General features: G+C 65.3%; 3 protein-coding genes across 3 annotated transcripts; 1 reads left to right on the top strand and 2 right to left on the bottom strand.

Annotated features, from left to right (window-relative positions):
• The first annotated feature begins 1,027 nt into the window (after window positions 1-1,027).
• Window positions 1,028-5,251, top strand: EDF1 (endothelial differentiation related factor 1). The gene is made up of 5 exons (XM_081151810.1): window positions 1,028-1,139; window positions 3,208-3,259; window positions 3,628-3,788; window positions 4,164-4,257; window positions 4,793-5,251. The coding sequence occupies exons 1-5, from the start codon at window positions 1,062-1,064 to the stop codon at window positions 4,852-4,854; spliced, it is 447 nt and encodes a 148-aa protein (XP_081007936.1). The 5' UTR covers window positions 1,028-1,061; the 3' UTR covers window positions 4,855-5,251.
• Window positions 5,252-5,917: 666 nt separating this feature from the next.
• Window positions 5,918-13,962, bottom strand: MAMDC4 (MAM domain containing 4; the record flags this gene model as incomplete). The annotated part of the gene is made up of 28 exons (XM_081151387.1): window positions 5,918-6,137; window positions 6,304-6,482; window positions 6,942-7,050; window positions 7,147-7,517; window positions 7,668-7,814; window positions 7,971-8,061; window positions 8,145-8,263; window positions 8,391-8,528; window positions 8,636-8,849; window positions 8,917-9,053; window positions 9,170-9,304; window positions 9,440-9,556; window positions 9,742-9,853; window positions 9,945-10,075; window positions 10,196-10,327; window positions 10,433-10,561; window positions 10,660-10,818; window positions 10,907-10,991; window positions 11,270-11,443; window positions 11,532-11,620; window positions 11,718-11,855; window positions 12,015-12,140; window positions 12,294-12,378; window positions 12,463-12,593; window positions 12,779-12,904; window positions 12,988-13,161; window positions 13,238-13,345; window positions 13,917-13,962. 28 exons carry the CDS (start codon window positions 13,960-13,962, stop codon window positions 6,096-6,098), a joined length of 3,744 nt encoding a protein of 1,247 aa, XP_081007513.1. The 3' UTR covers window positions 5,918-6,095.
• Window positions 13,963-15,349: 1,387 nt separating this feature from the next.
• PHPT1 (phosphohistidine phosphatase 1) lies at window positions 15,350-17,084 on the bottom strand. The gene is made up of 3 exons (XM_081151017.1): window positions 16,551-17,084; window positions 16,049-16,173; window positions 15,350-15,632 (listed from the first exon to the last, which is right to left on the bottom strand). Exons 1-3 carry the CDS (start codon window positions 16,693-16,695, stop codon window positions 15,540-15,542), a joined length of 363 nt encoding a protein of 120 aa, XP_081007143.1. The 5' UTR covers window positions 16,696-17,084; the 3' UTR covers window positions 15,350-15,539.
• Between the last annotated feature and the right edge of the window lie 1,400 nt (window positions 17,085-18,484).

Below are 18,484 nucleotides of genomic sequence, written 5' to 3'. Positions count from 1 at the left end.
AGGGGCCCCCTTTGCAGCCTGACCCACCGGGCTCCCCAACTCCGCCCCGGCGCAGCGGCGGGTCCGTGCGCACCATCTTCCGGCTGAGGTCGGAACTGCCGGCGACCCCCGCGCGGGCCCGAGCACCTGCTCCTGCGGACACCTCCCTCCCGCCTCCTCGCTTCGAACCTGCGAACCCCGAGACCGCTCAGCTCCCTTTCGGACTCGGCAAGTGAGATCACCTGGCCAAGGTCCGCAGCCGCGTGTCCGGAAGCCTCCAGGTGCCCTCCGAGGGCAGACGTTGGGCACAACTCCAGGAGAACATAACTTCCAAGTGCGTCCAGGGTGGCAAAGTAAAGGCGTGAAATAGAAACTGAGTCCAGCCGCAGAGAAACGGATGCGTAGATGTTCCCCTGCACCCAGGCTGTGAACGGATACCCGCACCTCCCTCGCCGATCCGGCCCCGTCCCCAAAGGGGCGGCCGGGGAGGGGCAGCCTGGAGCCCGGGAGCTGCCGGGGCCCAGGTTCGCCCAGAGGCCGGGCCCTCCCTGCACCCCGGCCCCCAAGCCCCTCTCCCGCGCCCCTCTCCTCCCCCGCGTAGAGCCCCCGCCGCACCTTCCTCCTGTGGCCCCGTCTCCCTTCCCCTCACCCGAGTCCCTCGACTCGAGTTCCCTCCGCTCACTTTCCCTCGGGGTGCACAGCACCCCAACGCACATCCCTCCTCCCCACCCTCCGCGTTCCTTTCCCCGCGCCCCCTAGCGTACAGTCCGGGACCTGACGGCGCCCCCTCCACGCCCCCTTGCACTCACTCCGGCCCCCTCTGCACCCTAACATCGCCCCCTCCGCGCCCTGACGTCACCACCCCCACGTCGCGCACCGCCCCCGCCGTGCCTCAGACGAGCCGGGCGCGGATTGGCCCCGAGCCGCGGGAAGTGCCCGCCCCTCCGGGCCGCTGGCCAATGGGAGATGGGGGCGGTCCCGCCGACGGCGCCGGAAGCGGCCTAGCGCCGAGGGGACGTCGTCGCCGGGTCTTGAGCAGCTGCCGCGGAGCCGCCGCACGGACCGCCGCCCGCCCGCCCGCCATGGCCGAGAGCGACTGGGACACGGTGACGGTGCTGCGCAAGAAGGGCCCCACGGCCGCGCAGGCCAAGTCCAAGCAGGTGCGCGCCGCGCCGCCCGCCGGGAGCGCCGGGCCGACGCGGGGCCGGGGCCGACGCGGGGGGCCGGGGCGGGGGCGGGACGCGGGACAGGGCCGGCCAGGGCCAGCCCGGGCGGGCGGGGGCTGGGGTGAGGACGGCCGGGCGACAGCGGGGGCGCGGGGCCGGCCGCGGGCCGCGCGGGGCGGGAGCGGCAGGGGCGGGGCTCTCGGACCCAGGATGCAGGCCCGGGGTTGAGCCGGGCAAGGTCCAGGGGCCTTCATACGCCTGGGTGTGGACGGGGCGCGAGGAGGAGGCGGGTGGAGGACGGGGCAGGCTCGTGGGGCGGACCCCGGGCGGGAGCCGCGGCGTGGGCTCGGGTGGGGGCGGGATTGGAGCCCCCCCAGAGTCTGCTCAGTCCGGGCGGGGCCCCGCCCGCGTACCCCCAGGCTCGCTGCAGCCTCTGGGCGTGTCTGTCCAGGCCGCGCTGGCCTGGGACCCACCGTGCAGGGGGACCCTGCTCCCCCACCGCGCAGGGGGACCCTGCGCCCCCGCCGTGCACGCGCTGCGCGCCCTGAGAGGTGCTTGGAGGCAGAAAGCTCCCATCCCGACTGGTCCTTCCAGGGCCCTGCGTGAGCCCGACGTGAGTGGGGGAGGAGCGGTGCTCAGCCACCGCCTCCGGGCTCTGTTTTGCCCTCAGGAGCCCTAGACGCGCAGTGCTGGGTCTGGGCCAGGACTGGCTGTGGCCCTGGTGACCGGCATTCACCGACCTGCCCTGGGCTTGCTGCGCAGTCAAAACCAAATTCACTTTTTTTTTGTTTTGTTTGTTTGTTCCCTAAAGGAAACTTAATAGCCACAGCCAGGAGTCATGTGAACAGGTCTAGAAAGCATCTTTAAACATCCCACACTCACTTCTTTGAAGTATCAGAGGCACGAAGAACTGCATTACACTCGGGGACTACAGATCAAGGGGTGTTGCTCTGGCGGAGGTGACTGAGGGTGGGGTGCAGGCTCCAAGCACTGTGCCTGCTCTGTTGTTGGAGCCAGATGCCCAGAGGAAGGCCAGACCAGGTCCACAGGGCTTGTGCAGTGCAGGGGGGTCAGCCATTTCAGGTGTGGGCTTCTACAAGGAAACAGTTGGTGTGTCTTTCTCAGCAGCAGGGAAGTGGATAATGCCTGTTTCCCTTAGGGGCAGTTTGCTGAGAGTTGCCAGGATATCTGGTTGAAGACGATGTTGGCTGACCAGCTTGGTTTAGAACCCAGCACTGCCCTGGCTGGTGTGGCTCAGTTGGTTGAGTGTCGTCCGGTGCAGCAAAAGGTTGCCAGTTCACGGCAGCCTGAACTGGTGTTGCCAGACACTCCTAAAGCTAATTTTTTGTTATTGTTGTTAACCCTTACCCGAGGATATTTTTTCCATTGACTTTTATTATTATTATTTACTTATTTATTTTTAAAATATTTTTATTTATTTCAGAGAGAGGAAGGGAGAGGGAGGGAGAGATAGAAACATCAATGGTCACAGTCATACGTCAGCTGCCTCCTGCACGCCCCAGACTGGGGATCGAGCCCACAACCCAGGCATGTGCCCTGACCAGGAATCGAGCCTTGATCGCCTGGATCCTAGGTTGATGCTAAACTGCTGACCTATGTTGGCCATGCTTCCGTTGATTTTTAGAATGGAAAGGAGACAGGGAGGGAGAGAGAAACAAAGATCGATGTGAGAGAGACACATCAATCGATTGTGTTCCACATACCAGGACTGGGGCTGGGGATCAAACCTGAAATGCAGGTATGTGCCCCTGACCAGAAATCAAACCCACAACCCTTTGGTGCACAGGCCAACATTGCAGCCACTGAACCACACCAACCAGAGCAAAAGCTAATTTAAAAAAAAATTGTTTGAGAGAAAGGAAGGGGATAGAGAGAGAAATCAATTTGTTCTTCCGCCCGTGCATTCATTGGTTGATTCTTGTATGTGCCCTGACTGGGGTTCAAACCCAAAACCTTTGCATGTTAGGGCAACACTAACTAGCTGATACCTGGCCAGGGCTCCAAAGTTAATTTTGACAAAAAACATTTCCTGATTTTCTAGGCCATCTTAGCAGCTCAGAGACGAGGAGAAGATGTGGAGACTTCCAAAAAATGTAGGTACCTGTGCTATCACCCACAGCTAGTGCCCAGTAGTTGGCCATCCCTGCAGACGAGTGCGGTGCCCAGGGTGTCAGGGCGGCAGCTGGCAGCTGAAGCCGCTGCAGGGCTGGGGAGTGTCTGGAATGTTACCTGAGCAGCTGTGGTTGGTGCAAGTCAGGGGGGCTTGTTCTCCGACCCCACAGCTGGGAGGAGATACTGAACTGTGCTCTTGAGCCTTTGCAGTTCCCATAATTTGGATGGTCTGCATCTGTGTCACCTGGATGCAGGCGCCTCACCTGTCAGGTCTGGTTCCTGTCCTTAAAACAGCTTTCCTTCCCATTGGTTGAAACCCTCTCCCTGCTCTTGCCTCCCGCTGGTCCAGGGGCCGCTGGCCAGAACAAACAGCATTCGATCACCAAGAACACAGCCAAGTTGGACCGGGAGACTGAGGAGCTGCACCATGACCGAGTGACCCTGGAGGTGGGCAAGGTGATCCAGCAGGGCCGGCAGAGCAAGGGACTGACGCAGAAGGACCTGGCAACTGTGAGTGTTGATGGCCCCCTCCTTTAGGCTGTGGTGGGGCAGGTGGGGCCAGTGTTGCGAAGGGCATGTGCTGTGAGCTCTGCCTGCTTGGTGACTAGGAGGCTTCAGTTTGCCCTTGCCCTTGCCCCTGCCCTCACCCTTGCCCCTGCCCTCAGGCCCCCAAAGGCCTCTGGGGAAGTCATGTGAGGTCAGGGGTAACTTCCTCTCGAGTGTGACGACCCCCCCCCCCTCCCCCCGGTGTCCGCGAGCTACTTTTCCAAGGCCCTTGGTGCCTCGCTGTCACAGAGGGTGGTGCCCTTGGCCCATCCACGTGTGCTATAGCCTTGCAGGGTTTTCTTACTGAGCTGATGTGTCTGAAACACATTTTCTTTTCAGAAAATCAACGAAAAGCCACAGGTCATCGCGGACTACGAGAGTGGACGGGCCATTCCTAATAACCAGGTTCTGGGCAAAATCGAGAGAGCCATTGGTGAGTGTCCTGCCAGCTTTTGTTGGGTGACCAGGTGTAAGGGCTGCCCCTCCCTGGTTGGGTTGGTGGGGGTGGGGTGCAGGAAGGCCCCAGCTTTAAGAAAATCCCCATGAGGGAGTTCGTGGGTTTCCTTGCCTTTCACGTTTGCTCTCCCCACCCCCACCCGCGTCTGGGGTCCTCCTCGGCTCCCGTTCCTGTTCCCACTCCCAGGTTCTCCCACATGCCCCTGTGTGGTGTCCTTTGAAACCCCAGGCATGGAGCTCCTGTCCTAGGAAGGGAAGGGGCGTCTGCTCTGGGTCCAGGGCCTGCAGGCTCAGGGAGCCCAGCCAGAGTGGGACCTGCTTGTCCCTGGTCCCTCTCTCCCTCCCCTCCCTGTCTCTCGTCCTATGGGGGAAGGGAACCAGTGCTCAAGGGATCCAGTGGGTGCCTCCTGCCACCTTGGGGACCCATGGGTGGGGACGCTGTGGTGCTACTCTGTCCTTGGGAGACCTGGAGAGTGGGCTGCAGTGGTCAGGATGTCCTCTGGCTCTTTCAGGCCTCAAGCTCCGGGGGAAGGACATTGGGAAGCCCATTGAGAAGGGGCCGAGGGCAAAATGAACACAAAGCCTCGAAGGCAGCACGTTCCGGCTGATCATGTCTGGCTGGTTCCCCTGACCACCAGCGCCAGCGTGGGTCTCCACATGGCCAAGCGGAACACGGGGTGGCAGCCCTGCCCTGAAACCCCTCCACCCGACCTGCTGTCAAACTAAACCTTGCAAAGTGTTTGCTTCTCATGATTGTTTTTCTTCCCTACCCCCATCCTGAGATTGAGGTGCAGTACCCACCGCTCTCCCCCGAGGTGTTGGCCCGGGTGTGGGTATGGGTCCTGGGGGAGCTGAGTGGGAGCCCTTCACATGGGCGGGTGTGGGGTAGGGTGGCCCAGTCCAGGCCAGGAGTGGAAGATGCCGCCTTTAGTCTGGCTGTTAGAGACGCTAATAAACCTTTGCTGCCCTTCCTGCTGGTGTGAGTCATCCTGTCTGGTCCCACTTGCCGTCTCACCCATTATGCCCTTAGCACTCTCTTCTTCTGCCCACGTGTGGGGAGGGGATTGTTTCCATGATAGTTGCCATGGGGGTGCCTGAAGGGCAGTGAATGTCATCATCTGCTGGGACAGTTCGTGGTATTGGCTGGCCTTCTGGCACCTGACCCCACCCTCCCCTGGCCCTGGGTCCCCGGCCACACCCCCACAGAGCCCAGGGTGCCCCAGTGGCAAGGTGGAGTAGGCAGGAGGGGAGCGCCTGGCCATGCAGGAGTGGCTGTCACCCCCTTCTAGGTCCAGATGCCTTGCCTGGAAGAGCAGAGACCAGCACCCTCCTTGGTCAGAAAGACCTGACTCCGTCTTGTTAGAGGAAGATGGTGTATGGGCGCACCAGGGACCTCGACACCCCCCCCAGGGGCCCACCTCCCTCAGCTAAAGGGCAGGCACCTCAGCTTTGCTGTCGAGGGACCCACTGAGGAGTGTCATGGGTACCAAGTGATCTCTGCTTTGAGATGCGTCATTTCGGGGACTGCGCAGACCATTACCATGGGACCGTGGATGTGGGGGATCTCTGTTGTGGGGTGGCGGACACAGGGACCTTCTCGAGCAGGATGCACAGACTGGCTGGCGAGAGACAGGCTGCCTTCACGGGCTGGCGTGTTTATTGTTGGGGTGAGGAATAGCTAGGCACGTGGGTGGCAGGATGCCAGGTGAGGGATGCAGGGCTCAGCCCATCCTGGGGGAGGGGCAGGTGTTGGTCCGGGGCCAGGGCTGATAGGATGGGAGGAGCTCCTGTGAGGAGCCTGGGGCTTCTCTGGGTCTATGAGTCATTGGTGACTGATTCGGGCAGGGTGACTTGATCCTAGAAAGGAGAGGAACCTGGTGACCACTGGGTGGCGGGGGTGGCCTGCACCAGTTGGGTGGGTCAAGAGGATTCCTGCCCCACTGATCTGTTCTCTGGGGTCGAGCCAACAGCAGGGCATAGCGACTCCCCTACCCCCTGCCCGCCCTGACCCTGGGGCCCCTACCGCATTGAAGAGAATGTTGTCAAAGCCAGGGGCCCCGGTTGCTGTCCTGTCCCCAGAGGGGCAGCCCCCCTTCTTCTGCAGCCAGTGCCGCCCCAGGAGTCCAAGCAGCACCAGGAGTACGAGGAAGAGGAGGGCACCGCTGACCGCAGCTGGCACCACTATAGCCACCGCCGTGTCCCCTGTGGGCCGCCAGGCACATGAGCCCTGGGACTGAAGCCCTCCCTGTCAACCCCACTCCCATGGCCAAGGACGACGCCTGGGGACATCAGTCCCTGCTTCCCCCGGGGGTTCCTGGGGACACTGCTTTAGAAAGGGGGGGCACTGTTGTGCCAGCACAGGCTCCACACTGAGTCTGGGGACCTGGCAGGCAGGTGTGGCCCCAGGCTGGGCCCCACATGATGGTGAAGTAACATCAACAAGCAGGTGCTCCAGGAAGAGGCCCCAGTTCCTGGCCTGGCCGCACCTCCTGGAGCCCAGCCACACCCTGGGAGCCTCTTTCAGGGCCTGGGGAGGGGAGGGGATGGCAAAGGGCCCGGCCTTGGTCGCTCTCCTGGCCTCTCAGGCAGCCCCGTGGGCCATGAGCTGCTGAGCTGCAGAGGCCCAGACGCAGAGCAGTGGCCGACTCGGGCAGGGCTTACCCGGGCTAGGCGCAGGCGGCTGGCAATGCTGCCTGGCCAGATACTCAATGTCGTCCAGGGCAATGGGCCCCAGGGCTGGCTGGCCGCCCAGAGTGGCTTCAAACACGATCTGACCAGAGGGAGGAGTGGCTGTGTGGACTCCAGGAGGAAGAGGGCCCCCCCCAAGCCCCCTCATACCCCCTGGCTCCGAGCAGCTGGACCTCACCTGGAACTCCTTGGCACTGGCCACCTCCACCTGTCCTTTCAGCCACTGGTGCCTCCGGCGCCCACCTGCGCCCCACACAGCCAGCTGGCCCTGGGCACTGCTCAGGAGCACCCTCAGCTCCCCCTTGTCTGAGAGTAGGGGCCAGGGTGGGTCAGGCCCCTGACCCAATCTAGGCAGGGCTGCCCCCAGGCCCCTGTTGTCCCCACCACCCAGGCGCCACTGGCCAGGGGACTCACAGAAGTGCTCGGGAAAGCCCATGTAGTACCAGAAGCGGAGGCAAGAGGCCTCCGTGGCAGGCAGAGGCTGGCTGCGCAGCCAGGCCGCCCGGCCCCCTGGACCCAGCACACCAGTTTCGAAGAGAGCAAAGTGGCCTGGGAACAAAAGGGGGAGGGGTGCCCAACTGACCGGATAGAGCTGGCCCCCTGACCTGAGGCCTTTGGTCCTGATGGCAGCCTGGATGAGCTGGGCTGCTGGCCCCAGTGGGGGTAGGACCTGGGGCCCCTTCCCTGACTCAGACCCACCTGCGTCAGTGCCCAGGGTATGGTCCACCGGAGGCTGGGGGTATCGGGAGGGTGTGGATCCACTGCTCCAGTCCCAGCTGTACCCACCAAGGCCGGGCCAGGGCAGGTGGCTCCAGCCACACAGACCAGTCTCAAAGTCACAGGAAGCTGCAAGGGACCTGGGCAGTGAGTGGTGCTGCCCCGTCCCCCATCCCTGGGGCACCACCACTGTTGGGGACAGGGTTGGCACGGAGCCCAGGGAGGCACGGTTGGTACCACCCATGAGTCATAGCAGGTTTTGGGGCCAGGCTGCAGGGCTCCCACCTGGCGGAGGGCAGGGCCCGTCCTGGAGGAGCAGGTCATCCAGCGCGATGTAGGAGTGCTCCACACCGGCGGCCACAGCCTCAAACACCACCTGGTCAGGCACGCGCAAGGCAGCTTCATGACTGGTCCGGACAGCCCTCGGGAGTGAGGAAGGATCCGCCCCCAGGCACTCACCCTCCAGGCTCGCCGGGCCTGCACATCCACACTGCCCAGGTGCCAGGCAAGCCCTCCGTGGCCACTGATGCTGAGCACCTGCTGCTTCTCCCCCTCCTCCAAGTGGACCTGCAGGGTACCTGCCCCACCAAACAGCCAGCCCAGGTCAGCAGTGGGCGAACAGGGCCCCTGAAGTAGTGGAGTTCCAGGTGGCCTTGGCAAAGGGGCTGCTGTGCACATACAGCCCCTCCTCCTGGCAGCCCTCACCCGGGTTTCGGAAGCTCAGATGGTACCAGAAGGTCAGGCAGGCGGGTTGGGCCAGGGGCCTGTGCTCCTCTGAGGTCAGGGAGGCCACGTGGCCACGAGGCATGGCCTGTGGGCTCGTGTCCACGATCATGTAGTGCCCTGGGTGAGGGTGCCAGCTTCAGCCTGCTGCTCCACCCTGCCCTGTCCCCACCCCTGCCCCACCCCCAGCCCCATCCTCAGCCCCTCTGCCCAGCCCAGGCCTGCACCCAGAGCTGTCTCAGTAGTGTGGTCAGCCCGGGGGCCCTGGGCAATGTGGCCCGTGACGTTGGCCTGGCGAGTCCAGAAGTCCCCGGTGGAGAATCCACAGGCCGAGTCCTCAAAGGAGCAGCGCTTGGGGGCCCAGCAGGGCCCAGGCCGCACGGCCACATCGTCCAGCGCCATGGTGCCATGGTACCCGTCCCGGAGGCCCTCAAACAGCAGCTGGGGGTGGAGGGTGTCAGCACTGGGGCCTTGCCCTGCCCCCCACCACCCAGGAGCCAGACCTCACTTGGTACTGGGCGCCAGAGTCTGTCTGGTGGTGGAGGGTGGCCCAGGCCTCGTGCCAGCGGTTGCCATGGGTGCCTGACCTTGACCACAGGTGCGTGTCCACCTTCCCATCCTGTCTCATCACCAAGCGCAGTGTCCCTGCAGGGAGAGAGGGGTTTGGAGGGGACCAGGCCCTCCTCCTGATGGCTTCCCACCCCCTCCAGAACTTGGACCACCAGGAGTCTCCAAGCCTTGCCCCGATCAGGGTGACTCACCAATCTGGGGCCCGTGGAGGTGGTACCAGAAGGAGAGACACTCCTGAGGGGCTGCTGGTGTCTGGGGCTGGGTGAGCAGGTGGGCACCAGGGCCCCGGGCGGGAGGGTCCATGGGGTCCAGGAGCATGAAGTAGCCTGTGGGGGGTTGGGGGAAGCTGGGACACGGCTGAGCTGCATAGACTCCAAGAGGCGTGCCCTCCACCCCTGAGACTGGGCGCCAACTCCCTAGGCCTGGGCACTGCCACCTGAGTCTGGGTGCCCTCACCCTACCTTTGCCTGTGGTGTGGTCGTACCCAGGGCCATGGCTCTCCGTCCGGTGCCAGTGGGCGTCTGTGAGGTGGCCTGGGTGCCAGCCACACGTGTCCCGCTCAAAGTTACAGGAGACCTCTGGGGTGGGGAGTGGTGGGGTGAGCATTGCCCCCTCTTACCCCCCCACCCCCTACCCCCCTCCTGAGTCGTCCTGAGAGGATGGGGAGGCTTGATCTCTGGACTGGGTCTCCAGGGGTCCCTCGAGGGGGTCTGGGTGGGAGAGCCTGGTGGGGACTTGGTGTGGGGAAGGGGCGGGGAAGGACCTGTGTCCTTCTTGGTGGCCACTGTAGGGCTGCAGTTTTTCAGGACCACATTGTCCAACCCAGCACCCTGCTGACCAGGGCTGTCCAAATCCACGAGGCCAACAAACTCCAGCTTCATGGGGGCATGAGGGAGGGGCTGTTAAGTCAAGGCCAGCTCCATGTGCCCCCCTGACCCACCGACCCCACCAGGCTGCCCTCCTCACCTGGAAGGGCCGGCGGCGTTTCCCCAGAAGGACCGTGTCCACCTTCCAGACGCTGCTGCTGTTGCTGCTGCTCGGGGCCTCCCACACCAGTTCCCGGGCGCCACCCTCCACCACAAGCAGTGCCAGGAAGCCTGGCCGAGGGGTCGCCACAGGTCAGCCACCCCAGCCCACCCTCCTGCAGGGCGCACCTGGGGAGCTCGGCCACCCCAGGGCTGGGCACGGGGCCCCAAGGGACAGTGGGTCAGCAGTACCTTGGGGGTTACTCTGAAAATAGTAAGCCATGTGGAGTTCACAGTGGGGGCTTGAGGGGCCCAGGGGGCGTGTGAGGACCCGGGCCTCTGCTGTCAGCTGTCCCCAGGCCCTCTGCAGGGACAGGAAGTGCCCTGGGGAAGAGCAGGGCCGCTCAGAGCTGCCTCCTTCCAGGGAGCCCAGCAGGGGAGCCAGGCAGCAGGCTCCAGGCTGCCCTGGGCTGGGGACTGAGGCCTCACCCGTAGCAGCCCCGCTGGCATCCGTGCCGGGGCCCCTGCTCTCCTCTGCCGGGAGATGTCCCCACTGCAGCCGCCCCACGCTGGAGTCCTCCCAGCCCCCAGCTGTGGGGGACTCGAAGTCCGTGCTGCCTGCAACAGCGAGGGGTGCTGAGCGGTCTGGGGCCAGCCCCCTGGCAGTGGGGAGGGTCCGGAGGGAGGGAGGCCCCACCCTTCCAGCTGCCCCTCACCGCAGTCCTGCTCGTCCTGGCCCCCCTCGCACTGCTGCTGGAAGTCACACAGCTGCTCTGGGGCCACACACAGGCTACCACAGGAGAGATGTCCTGGCCCACAGAAATGCTGGGGCCTGGGAACTGGGGCCCAGAGCCCAGGGGGCGAGCGGGATCCCTCTATGGGGGCAGAACAGAATGGGGGTGGGCGTCAGGGGAGTGTGGGGGGCTGTGCTTGCCTGGAGGGGCAGGGGCTCAGCGGGCTCACCCAGGACTGGTTTGCAGCCATCAGACAGGATGAGGTCATCCAGGCCCACGACACCCCTGGGACCCGTCTGCCCAACCAGGAGGATCTGAGGACATAGGGGGATCAGGGGGTACCCCGGCATCCACCTGCTGTCCCAGGGTCTGTTCCCTTGCGCCATCTCCCCCACCACCCTACACCTTGTACTTTATATTTTGCTGGACACCTCCCCCATTGCCACCCCTCACAGCTCAGCAGGAGGGGCCTTCGGATAGCCACCCCTTCCCTTGGCCTCTCTGCAGCCCACAAACAAACCAGCAAGCTCCCTGCTGAGGCAGCCTAGAAGGTCGCCCGTCTGTCCCCCCCCACTGCCCTTGCCGGCCTCACCCGGAAGGGGTGCTTGCTCCAGATGTCAACCCGGTCTCGGACCCAGCCAGCCCCCAGCTCCCCGTGGCGCCTGCGCAGCAGGACAGGGTCGAGGGGGGTACCGGGGTTCTGAGCCTGCAGGTACAGCTGGAGGAGGCTGGCCTCAGACCCATGCAGGTAGTGATAGAAGGTGAGCTGGGAAGGGATCAAGGACGGTCAGGGGAGACGCTCTAAGGCCCCAGGAGCCAGGACAGTCAACCCTGCGTCCCTCTGCCAGCCTCACCGAGCAGTTATGGGGACCTGAAGCTTGGAACTCGGGGCTGGAGAGGACTGCAGGGGCGCTGGGCTCAGCCACGGATGCTAGGAAATAGCCTGGGGAGAGAGCAGGTGTGTGTGGGGGGGCTGGGTGGGGCGGGCCTATGGCCTAGTGTGAGCCAGGGCTGTGGCAGAGGGTCCCAGGGGGTCTCACCCTGTGCGCTGTTCCGGCTGTGGTCTCGGGGCGGCCAGGCGGGGCGCTTGGGGACATCAGCACTGTGATTCCGGGTCCAGCCCTCAGAGTGGTTCCATAGGCCCAGGCCCGTCTCAAAGTCAGTGGATGTGTGGTGGCCTAGGCCGGGCAGTGGGGCTCAGGCCACTGAGCAGGGCCTCCTCCCCGGCCCTCGGCCTGTGTAGCTCCATCGCCATGGACAGGGCTCCCCCACCCCCAGAAGGACCAAGCCAGGGTATAGCCCTCTCCCACGTTCTCTGCATGAGAACCCCAGCTCACTGCACAGGGGTGTGTCTTCATCTGAACTGTCCCCACAGTTGTCCTCCCCGTCGCACAGTTGGTGGGGCTCCACGCAGGCCTTGTTCTGACAATGGTGATGCCCCAGGGGGCAGCTTGCCTGGGGGGCTGGGGAGGAGGGTTAACCTATTACCCTGGCCCCAAAACCCTGGGGGGGGGCAGCTGGGGGAGAAGCTGGAGGCCTTCTGAGCTGGGAGTGACCGGCGAAGCACTCCATTACCCACTGCCCCCCAGGTGTGGGCCCATGGCCTGGGGTCTTACTGGGCAGCCCACAGCCCTGGAAGGTCACGTCGTCCAAGGCCACAGCACCCCTGTGGGTGGCATTTCGGGTGGCAGAGAAAGTCACCTGAAGAGAGCAGGGTCCTTAGGACCTAAGTCAGGGCTCAGACCCAACCCGCTGCCCTACCATCCAGACCACCCTCCAGCTCACCCGGAAATCACCCCGGATGCGGCCAGGAGCCACCACCAGCTCCTGCCAGCCTGGGCCCCAGGGCCCTGAGCTCTGCCACAGGGCCAGTGTCTCCATGCCATGGGTCAACTCCAACCGCAGCTCAGCCACATCTGTATTGGGGGGTCACGGGGCAGCTGAGGCCCTGGTTGCCTCCCCCAGCCTGCTGGCTGTGCCCTGCCTCCAGACTCCTGCCCCTTCTCTGGGGCACCCTTCCGTTTTCTGCAGCAGCCAGACTTTTTTTCCTGTCTCTTCCCTCAGGGCACCCCACTCAGGTTGCAGGATTCTGGGCGCACACCTGCAGAGGCTGTGTGGTACCAGAGTCTCAGCTCACAGGTAGGGGCTGCCTCCTTTAGGACAGGGGAACGCAGGGCTGCCACAGAAGCCTCTTTCCCACGGTGAGTGCCAACAGCCACGTACCATCCTGGACAGGCAGAGAGGTTAGAAGACCGGGCAGGACCCAAAGGAGGGAGGGTTTGGCATGGACACCCACCCACTAGGCCTCACCCAGGTCAGTGCCAAGAGTGTGGTCTGAGCGAGGCCCGGGACCCTGCAGCGCAGCCCCCGCCCGGTCTCGGAGCCAGCTGTAGCCTGAGGTGCTGATGTCCCGCCAGCCGCAGGAGTCCTGCTCGAAGTCACAGGTGGAGGGGGCGCCCCGGGAGGGTGAGGCCCTACTGTAACCTGAGACAGTCGGTGGTCAGGTAAGTGACCCTCAGAGGGCTGGTCCTGCCCACTCCCCCCGCCTGACCTGGCTCACCACACTGGGTCTCGTCGGAGCAGTCCCAGCAGTCACACACGAAGTTGCACATGGTGTCCCTGGGGGCCCTGCAGTGGTTGGGGGCCCAGGCCCAGCCTGGGGACCCTGCTGCCAGCAGACAGGCAAGTGGTCTGAGGCAGGGTGACTCCCCCCATCCTGATCTGCCTGGGACTGTCCCTCAGTCCCTGGCAGCCAGGCTGTTGGTTGTCCTGCTTTGGGTTCCAGGCTGAGAGGTCAAGAAGGGAGGGGGCTGGGTCTGTGGCAGGGGCCTCCCTGTCAAGGCCAAGCAGAGCACCTCTGGCCCAAGAGGCTGGCTGCAAGCCGGTATGGAGAGATGTGGGCATGCATGGGACCAAGGGCCCCTCATGTGGAACACCCCCTGGGGAGGGAAGCAGGAGCCCAGTAGGGAGGGTGCCCCCCAAGGGGGTATATCAATGGGTAACCCAGACCCCCTCAAGCTCCACACAGTCCAGGAGCACAGATCTGCCTCTGGGCCCTCTCACCTTGGGGCCTGGGTAGAAACTGGGGCCTGGGAGAGCAGAAGTCTTGCCCCTTGCCCAGTGGGGCAATCCCCAGGACCCTGAGGGCTCGCTCTGGGTCCCGCTACAGCAGGTCACCTAGGGCCTTGTACCCGAGTCCCCAGCCAGCTCTGCTTCAGGAGCTAAATCCAACGACTCACCAAGGAGCAGGACCAGGGCAGGCAGGAGGTGGCTGGGCAGAGGCATGGTCAGGCCCAAGGAAGCGAGGCCAGGGCTGTGTGCACACTGGGCAGCCTGGTGGGGACTTTGCTCAGTTATCAGCCCTCGGTCCCACAGGCTGACTCTGCTCTAACTGGAAAGGGGGCCTCGGCCCCTTCTGCACCTGAGGCCCCTTGGCCAGCCCCACCCTGACTGATGAGGACAAACATTCGGTTGTAAAAGGGTCCAGGAGAGGGGCCTCTGGCCCAGGTCAGCTCTGACCTGTCCAGCAACTCCAGACCAAAGGTCTGGCCCTGGCCATCAGGCCAACTGCCGCTCAGCCATGCCTGGTAGAGGCCCCAATGGAGGCAGCTCCAGACAGCACAGGCTGCATGTGGCCACTTCTTCAGGGCTCTGTCCCCACCCTGGCTGTGAGGTCAGCCTGGACCAGGCTGCTGGCAGGAGCCCAGCACGTATAAACCCGGGAGGAGGGCTGACAGCCAGGGACCTCGACCACCTCCATCTCCGGCACTCAGCCTGAGTTTCCTGTTCCCTTCTTCATTCAAAACACTATTCAGAGAAGCCATGGCTGGGCACCCAGGGGCCCAGATTTTCATGGCACAGACCATAGACCCCCCTCCCCCCAGTGCAGGGCTGGGAGCTGGGCTCTGCCTGCAGTTCATGCTGTGACCTTGGGGCCTGTTTCCTCACATGTAAGAAGTGGTGGTGCTACACCTGCAGAGAGGCTGCTGTGAGCTCACTGGAGTCACACGCAGCAGATGGCAGGTGTAGCAGGGCCCACCCACTCCCAGTGAGCCACAGGGACAGCTGGGCCTCAGTGTGCCTGGTGACCCCCACAGCCCTGCTCTGGGAAGAGGGAAGGGGGTTCTGGGAGAGGGGCTCCCAGCTCCAGGTCGGAAGCTCTGCCTATTCCCCTCAGCTGGGAGGCAGGGTCTGTGAGACCTGATCTTGGAAGCAAGGAGTCACAAGCCACTTCCATGGGTGACCTTGGCTGGCAGAGTGCACAGGGATACCAAAATCAGCTGCCAGGGCGGCGGTCACTGGTGCCCTCCCTGCCCTGCACGCTGGGATGGCCACTCCCAACCCCAGGCCCTGAGGAACCAGGTGCTGACTCCTTGCGCAAGGGCTAGGTGGCCTCCGCCCAGATGTCCTTGGGGATAGCAGCCAAGAGGAGAAGCAATTAGGCCATAAACGGGACAGCAGCTGGGAGGGGGTCCCTTATTAGACTCCAAAGGGCTGAGTGTGCACTACCACTCCCTGGGGCCCCCAGAGGTGGAGCTGGGTGAGGGGCAGCCAGAAGGGGACCCGCCGCCCCCAGGGCTACCTCTGGTTCTCTGCTACCTACCCACTCTAGTCAGGGGTCCAGAGGGGTGACACAGGAACAGAGAAGCCAAGACACACACCATCCAGGGACCAGCTGGGGTGATAATGCTTTTAATTCCAGTGGATGAGGTAAACCCAGGTACTGGGACCAGGCTGGTGTCCATCTCTGAGGCCTGGGTAGGGTGGCACAGTGCCAGGGGGTACAGCCCAGCCCCTCAGGAGGGGGCTTCAAGGGCAGAGTTCTGAATGGGCAGCTAGAGGCAGCAGGCCTCAGGTGGGCCTCAGTAGCCATCATCAGCCCAGGTGACCTCATAGTCGGGGTACCTGGCTTTGATCTTCTCCGTGGAGGTGGAGTGCTGAGCACGGCCGTATCCCTGAAGACAGAAGGCACCTCTTACACCCCGTGTCCTAGCTCTGGCTGTCCAGTGAGCAGTGACACCCAGGAGCCAGAGTGGGGCAGGGTCCCCGGGGGAGCCAAATGCCATCATTCCCCAACCACCCCAGGGAGCCCTCCTGCAGAAAGGTGGCCACCAAGCGAACAGACCTGGCCGGTGGGTCTCTAGCCCCAGGCCTGGGCTATTCCAGGCGCCAAGAGAATGCCCCTGTTTCTACCGAAGGGAGAGGGCGGCCTCTGAGCTTCACCCGGATGCTGACCCCTCAAGGAGCTGGGGGACAGTGACAGCCCACCCAGGCCTCCTGAGGCAGGAACAGGACTCGGCCGAGGGGCCTCCCGCCCACCCCGTGCACGTGGGAAACGGGGAGCCGCGCGGGGGGGGGGCGGCAGCCTCACCATGGAGTAGCCGTACACGTGGATCTTCTTCTCCTGGCTCTGGTGGGAGATCCGCCCGCCGCCCAGGCACTCGCACTCGTAGCCTTTCTTCTGCATCTCGCCGGACACCTTGTCGTAGATGTCGGCTGGGGGGGCAGCGGCAGCGCTCAGCGTGGCCGCCGGGACCCGGTCGGAAGCCGCAGCTGAGCAGCTCGGCCCCGGGGGAGGAGCCCCCCGGGCTGGGGACGCGGATGGGGGGGCCGGGGCAGGGGCGCGGGGATGGGGGGAGGGTCGGGCCACGGCAGCCCCTCGGCCCCCGGGACCCCCGACGCCCCGCGGGCTCCCTGCCCACGACGCCCCGGCCCCGCCCACGACGCCCCGGCCCCGCCCACGAAGCCCTAGGCCCCGCCTCCAGGCTCCGGCTCGCCCACGACGCCCGTAGGCCCCGCCTCCCCCCCCACGACGCCGTCGCCCCGCCCCCAGGCGCCGGCGCCCCGCCCACGCCCAAGCCCCGCCCCCTCACCGTGGTACTCGGCCCACTTGTAGCCGCGCACGATCTCCTTGCTCTCCCCCGCCGGTGCCGCGCGGACTCGAATCAGCACGTACTTGAAGACGCCGTCGGGGTCGATGTCCACATCGGGGATCTGGGCGAGGTCCGCCGCCGCCATGTTCCCCAGAGCGCGCCCACCCCTGCGGCCGCGGCCCCACCCTTACGTCACCCGCGCCGACTGTGCGGGAGGCGGGCTCTGGGAGCCGGCGGCCAATCCCGCGGGGGCATGCAGCCCCGGCCCTCAGCCTCGGCCAATCGCGCCGCCGACCCGCAGAAACCGACTGGCCAATCGCAACCCAGCTCCTTGCAGCCCCGGGACCACGCGGGTCCCGCTTAAAGGCGAACCAGGAACCCCGCGTGGGTGGTGCTTGAAGCGGGCGGACGGAAAACCGCCTTTCTAGCAGGGTCACGGGCTGGAGGCAGCCCCTCTGGCGGGCGCTAGGCGGCCCGTGAGCCCCGGGGGGCGCACGCCGGCTCCCGGTCCCAGGCCCAAGGCCTCCCTGCCCCGCCCCCCGCCCCGCCTCCGAGGCCCCCACCCCCCGCGCAATGAGGCAGCCGTGGTTCCATTCGAGTTGTTTTACTTAGTTCGAAAAGTGCTCCCCTCTGGAAACAATAACCGGTCCAGGATCCTTCCCGCCGGCCCTCAGTCGGAGGCCCCGGGGCGGGTGGCACGGTGGCCCGATTTGGAAGGGCGCGCAGGCGACGGGGGAAGTGGGGCGCGTGGCCGAGGCGGGCGCGCAGGCGTGTGGGGGAGGGAGGCACGGGGGGCGCGGTCGCTGAGAGAGCGGGGGGACGTTCACAATTTAATTCCGTGGATGCTCCCTGTCGGCCCCAGTGCGGTGCTGGGCGCTCCAGGAGGGCCCTTGTGGGTGCCCGGCCTCACCCCCTCTCCCGGTCACACGTCCTCCACGCAGCCCGGGCAGGAGCCGGGATGCAGTCCTGGGGAGGTCGGGAGCCGAGGGCCGGAGCCGGGCCGCTAGCGCCACGTTTCCAGCTCGCGACACCCGGACGGCCAGAGCGGGGGCGGGGGCGGGGGCGGGGGCGGTTTGTGCAACGACGGCGCCACCCCATCGGTGGACCCAGCCCTGGCGGACCGGCTGGTTCCCTCACCTGCCGCCACCCGGGCTTTCCCCGCCCAGCTCCCAGCTGGGAAGCCCGTCCCCCCGGCGCCCTACACCAGCGGGTGGGAGCCCTCCTCGCGGTCCCCCCGCTCGTCCGTGCCCTGCGCCTGTTTCCTGCCTCCCTGTGAAGCTAGAGCCTGCGCTGTTGTTTGCAGCCCTGCACCCCGGCACCCGCCCTGGGCCATCCTGCCGGGCGTGGGCCGGCAGCCGGACTCACGCGGCGCCAGCACACCTCCGCTGCCCCTGCCCGGGTCCTCTCCCCTCTGGCTGGGTGTCCTGCGCCTTGACTGAAGACGCCGAGCACCCCTCCGCTGCCGCGCGCCCCAGCCACTGCTGCAGGGCCCAGGCCAGGGCTGCCCGTGGTGCGGGGAGGCAGGCGAACGTGCGGGCTCGGGGGCCTGCTGTGCCCTCTCCAGCCGGGACTGGGGCCGGTGGAAACGCAGCGCACACCCCAGGGCGGGACGCGCCGAGGCCAGCTAGGGTGTCTCCCAGAGGGGAAAGGCCAGTGAGCTGGACACACCCCAGACCACGGGAGGCGGGGGTGGGGGAGGGGGCGTGTTATATAGGACCGGACTAGGCTTTGGTCAACTCGGGCTCCTGGACCAGGGCGAGCTAGGCTTGGGGAGGTTCCAGGGAGGCCCTGCGGACGACGCGGACGGACGGACCGGATCTGCGCGGTGGGGTCTGCAGTAGTGACCCCTCCGCGTGAAGGCAAGGCCGGGCGGTCCTCAGGCCCACCCCGCCTCCCAGCGGGGAGCACCAAGCGGCCAAGGACCGGCCTCTGGG

The sequence above is a fragment of the Miniopterus schreibersii genome (assembly GCF_964146895.1).
Source record: "Miniopterus schreibersii genome assembly, chromosome: 11".
Lineage (NCBI taxonomy): Eukaryota > Metazoa > Chordata > Mammalia > Chiroptera > Miniopteridae > Miniopterus > Miniopterus schreibersii.
Note: the sequence above shows the minus strand (reverse complement) of the source record. Positions and strands in the feature narration are given on the sequence as shown.

Coding starts and splice junctions, on each gene's coding strand:
- PHPT1 (XM_081151017.1), bottom strand. CDS start 16,695: ATGGCGGCGGCGGACCTCGCCCAGATCCCCGATGTGGACATCGACCCC. Junction 16,174..16,550: donor CAAGTGGGCCGAGTACCACG/GTGAGGGGGCGG, acceptor CTGCCCCCCCAG/CCGACATCTACGACAAGGTG. Junction 15,633..16,048: donor ACGTGTACGGCTACTCCATG/GTGAGGCTGCCG, acceptor TTCTGTCTTCAG/GGATACGGCCGTGCTCAGCA.
- EDF1 (XM_081151810.1), top strand. CDS start 1,062: ATGGCCGAGAGCGACTGGGACACGGTGACGGTGCTGCGCAAGAAGGGC. Junction 1,140..3,207: donor CGCAGGCCAAGTCCAAGCAG/GTGCGCGCCGCG, acceptor CTGATTTTCTAG/GCCATCTTAGCAGCTCAGAG. Junction 3,789..4,163: donor CGCAGAAGGACCTGGCAACT/GTGAGTGTTGAT, acceptor TTTTCTTTTCAG/AAAATCAACGAAAAGCCACA.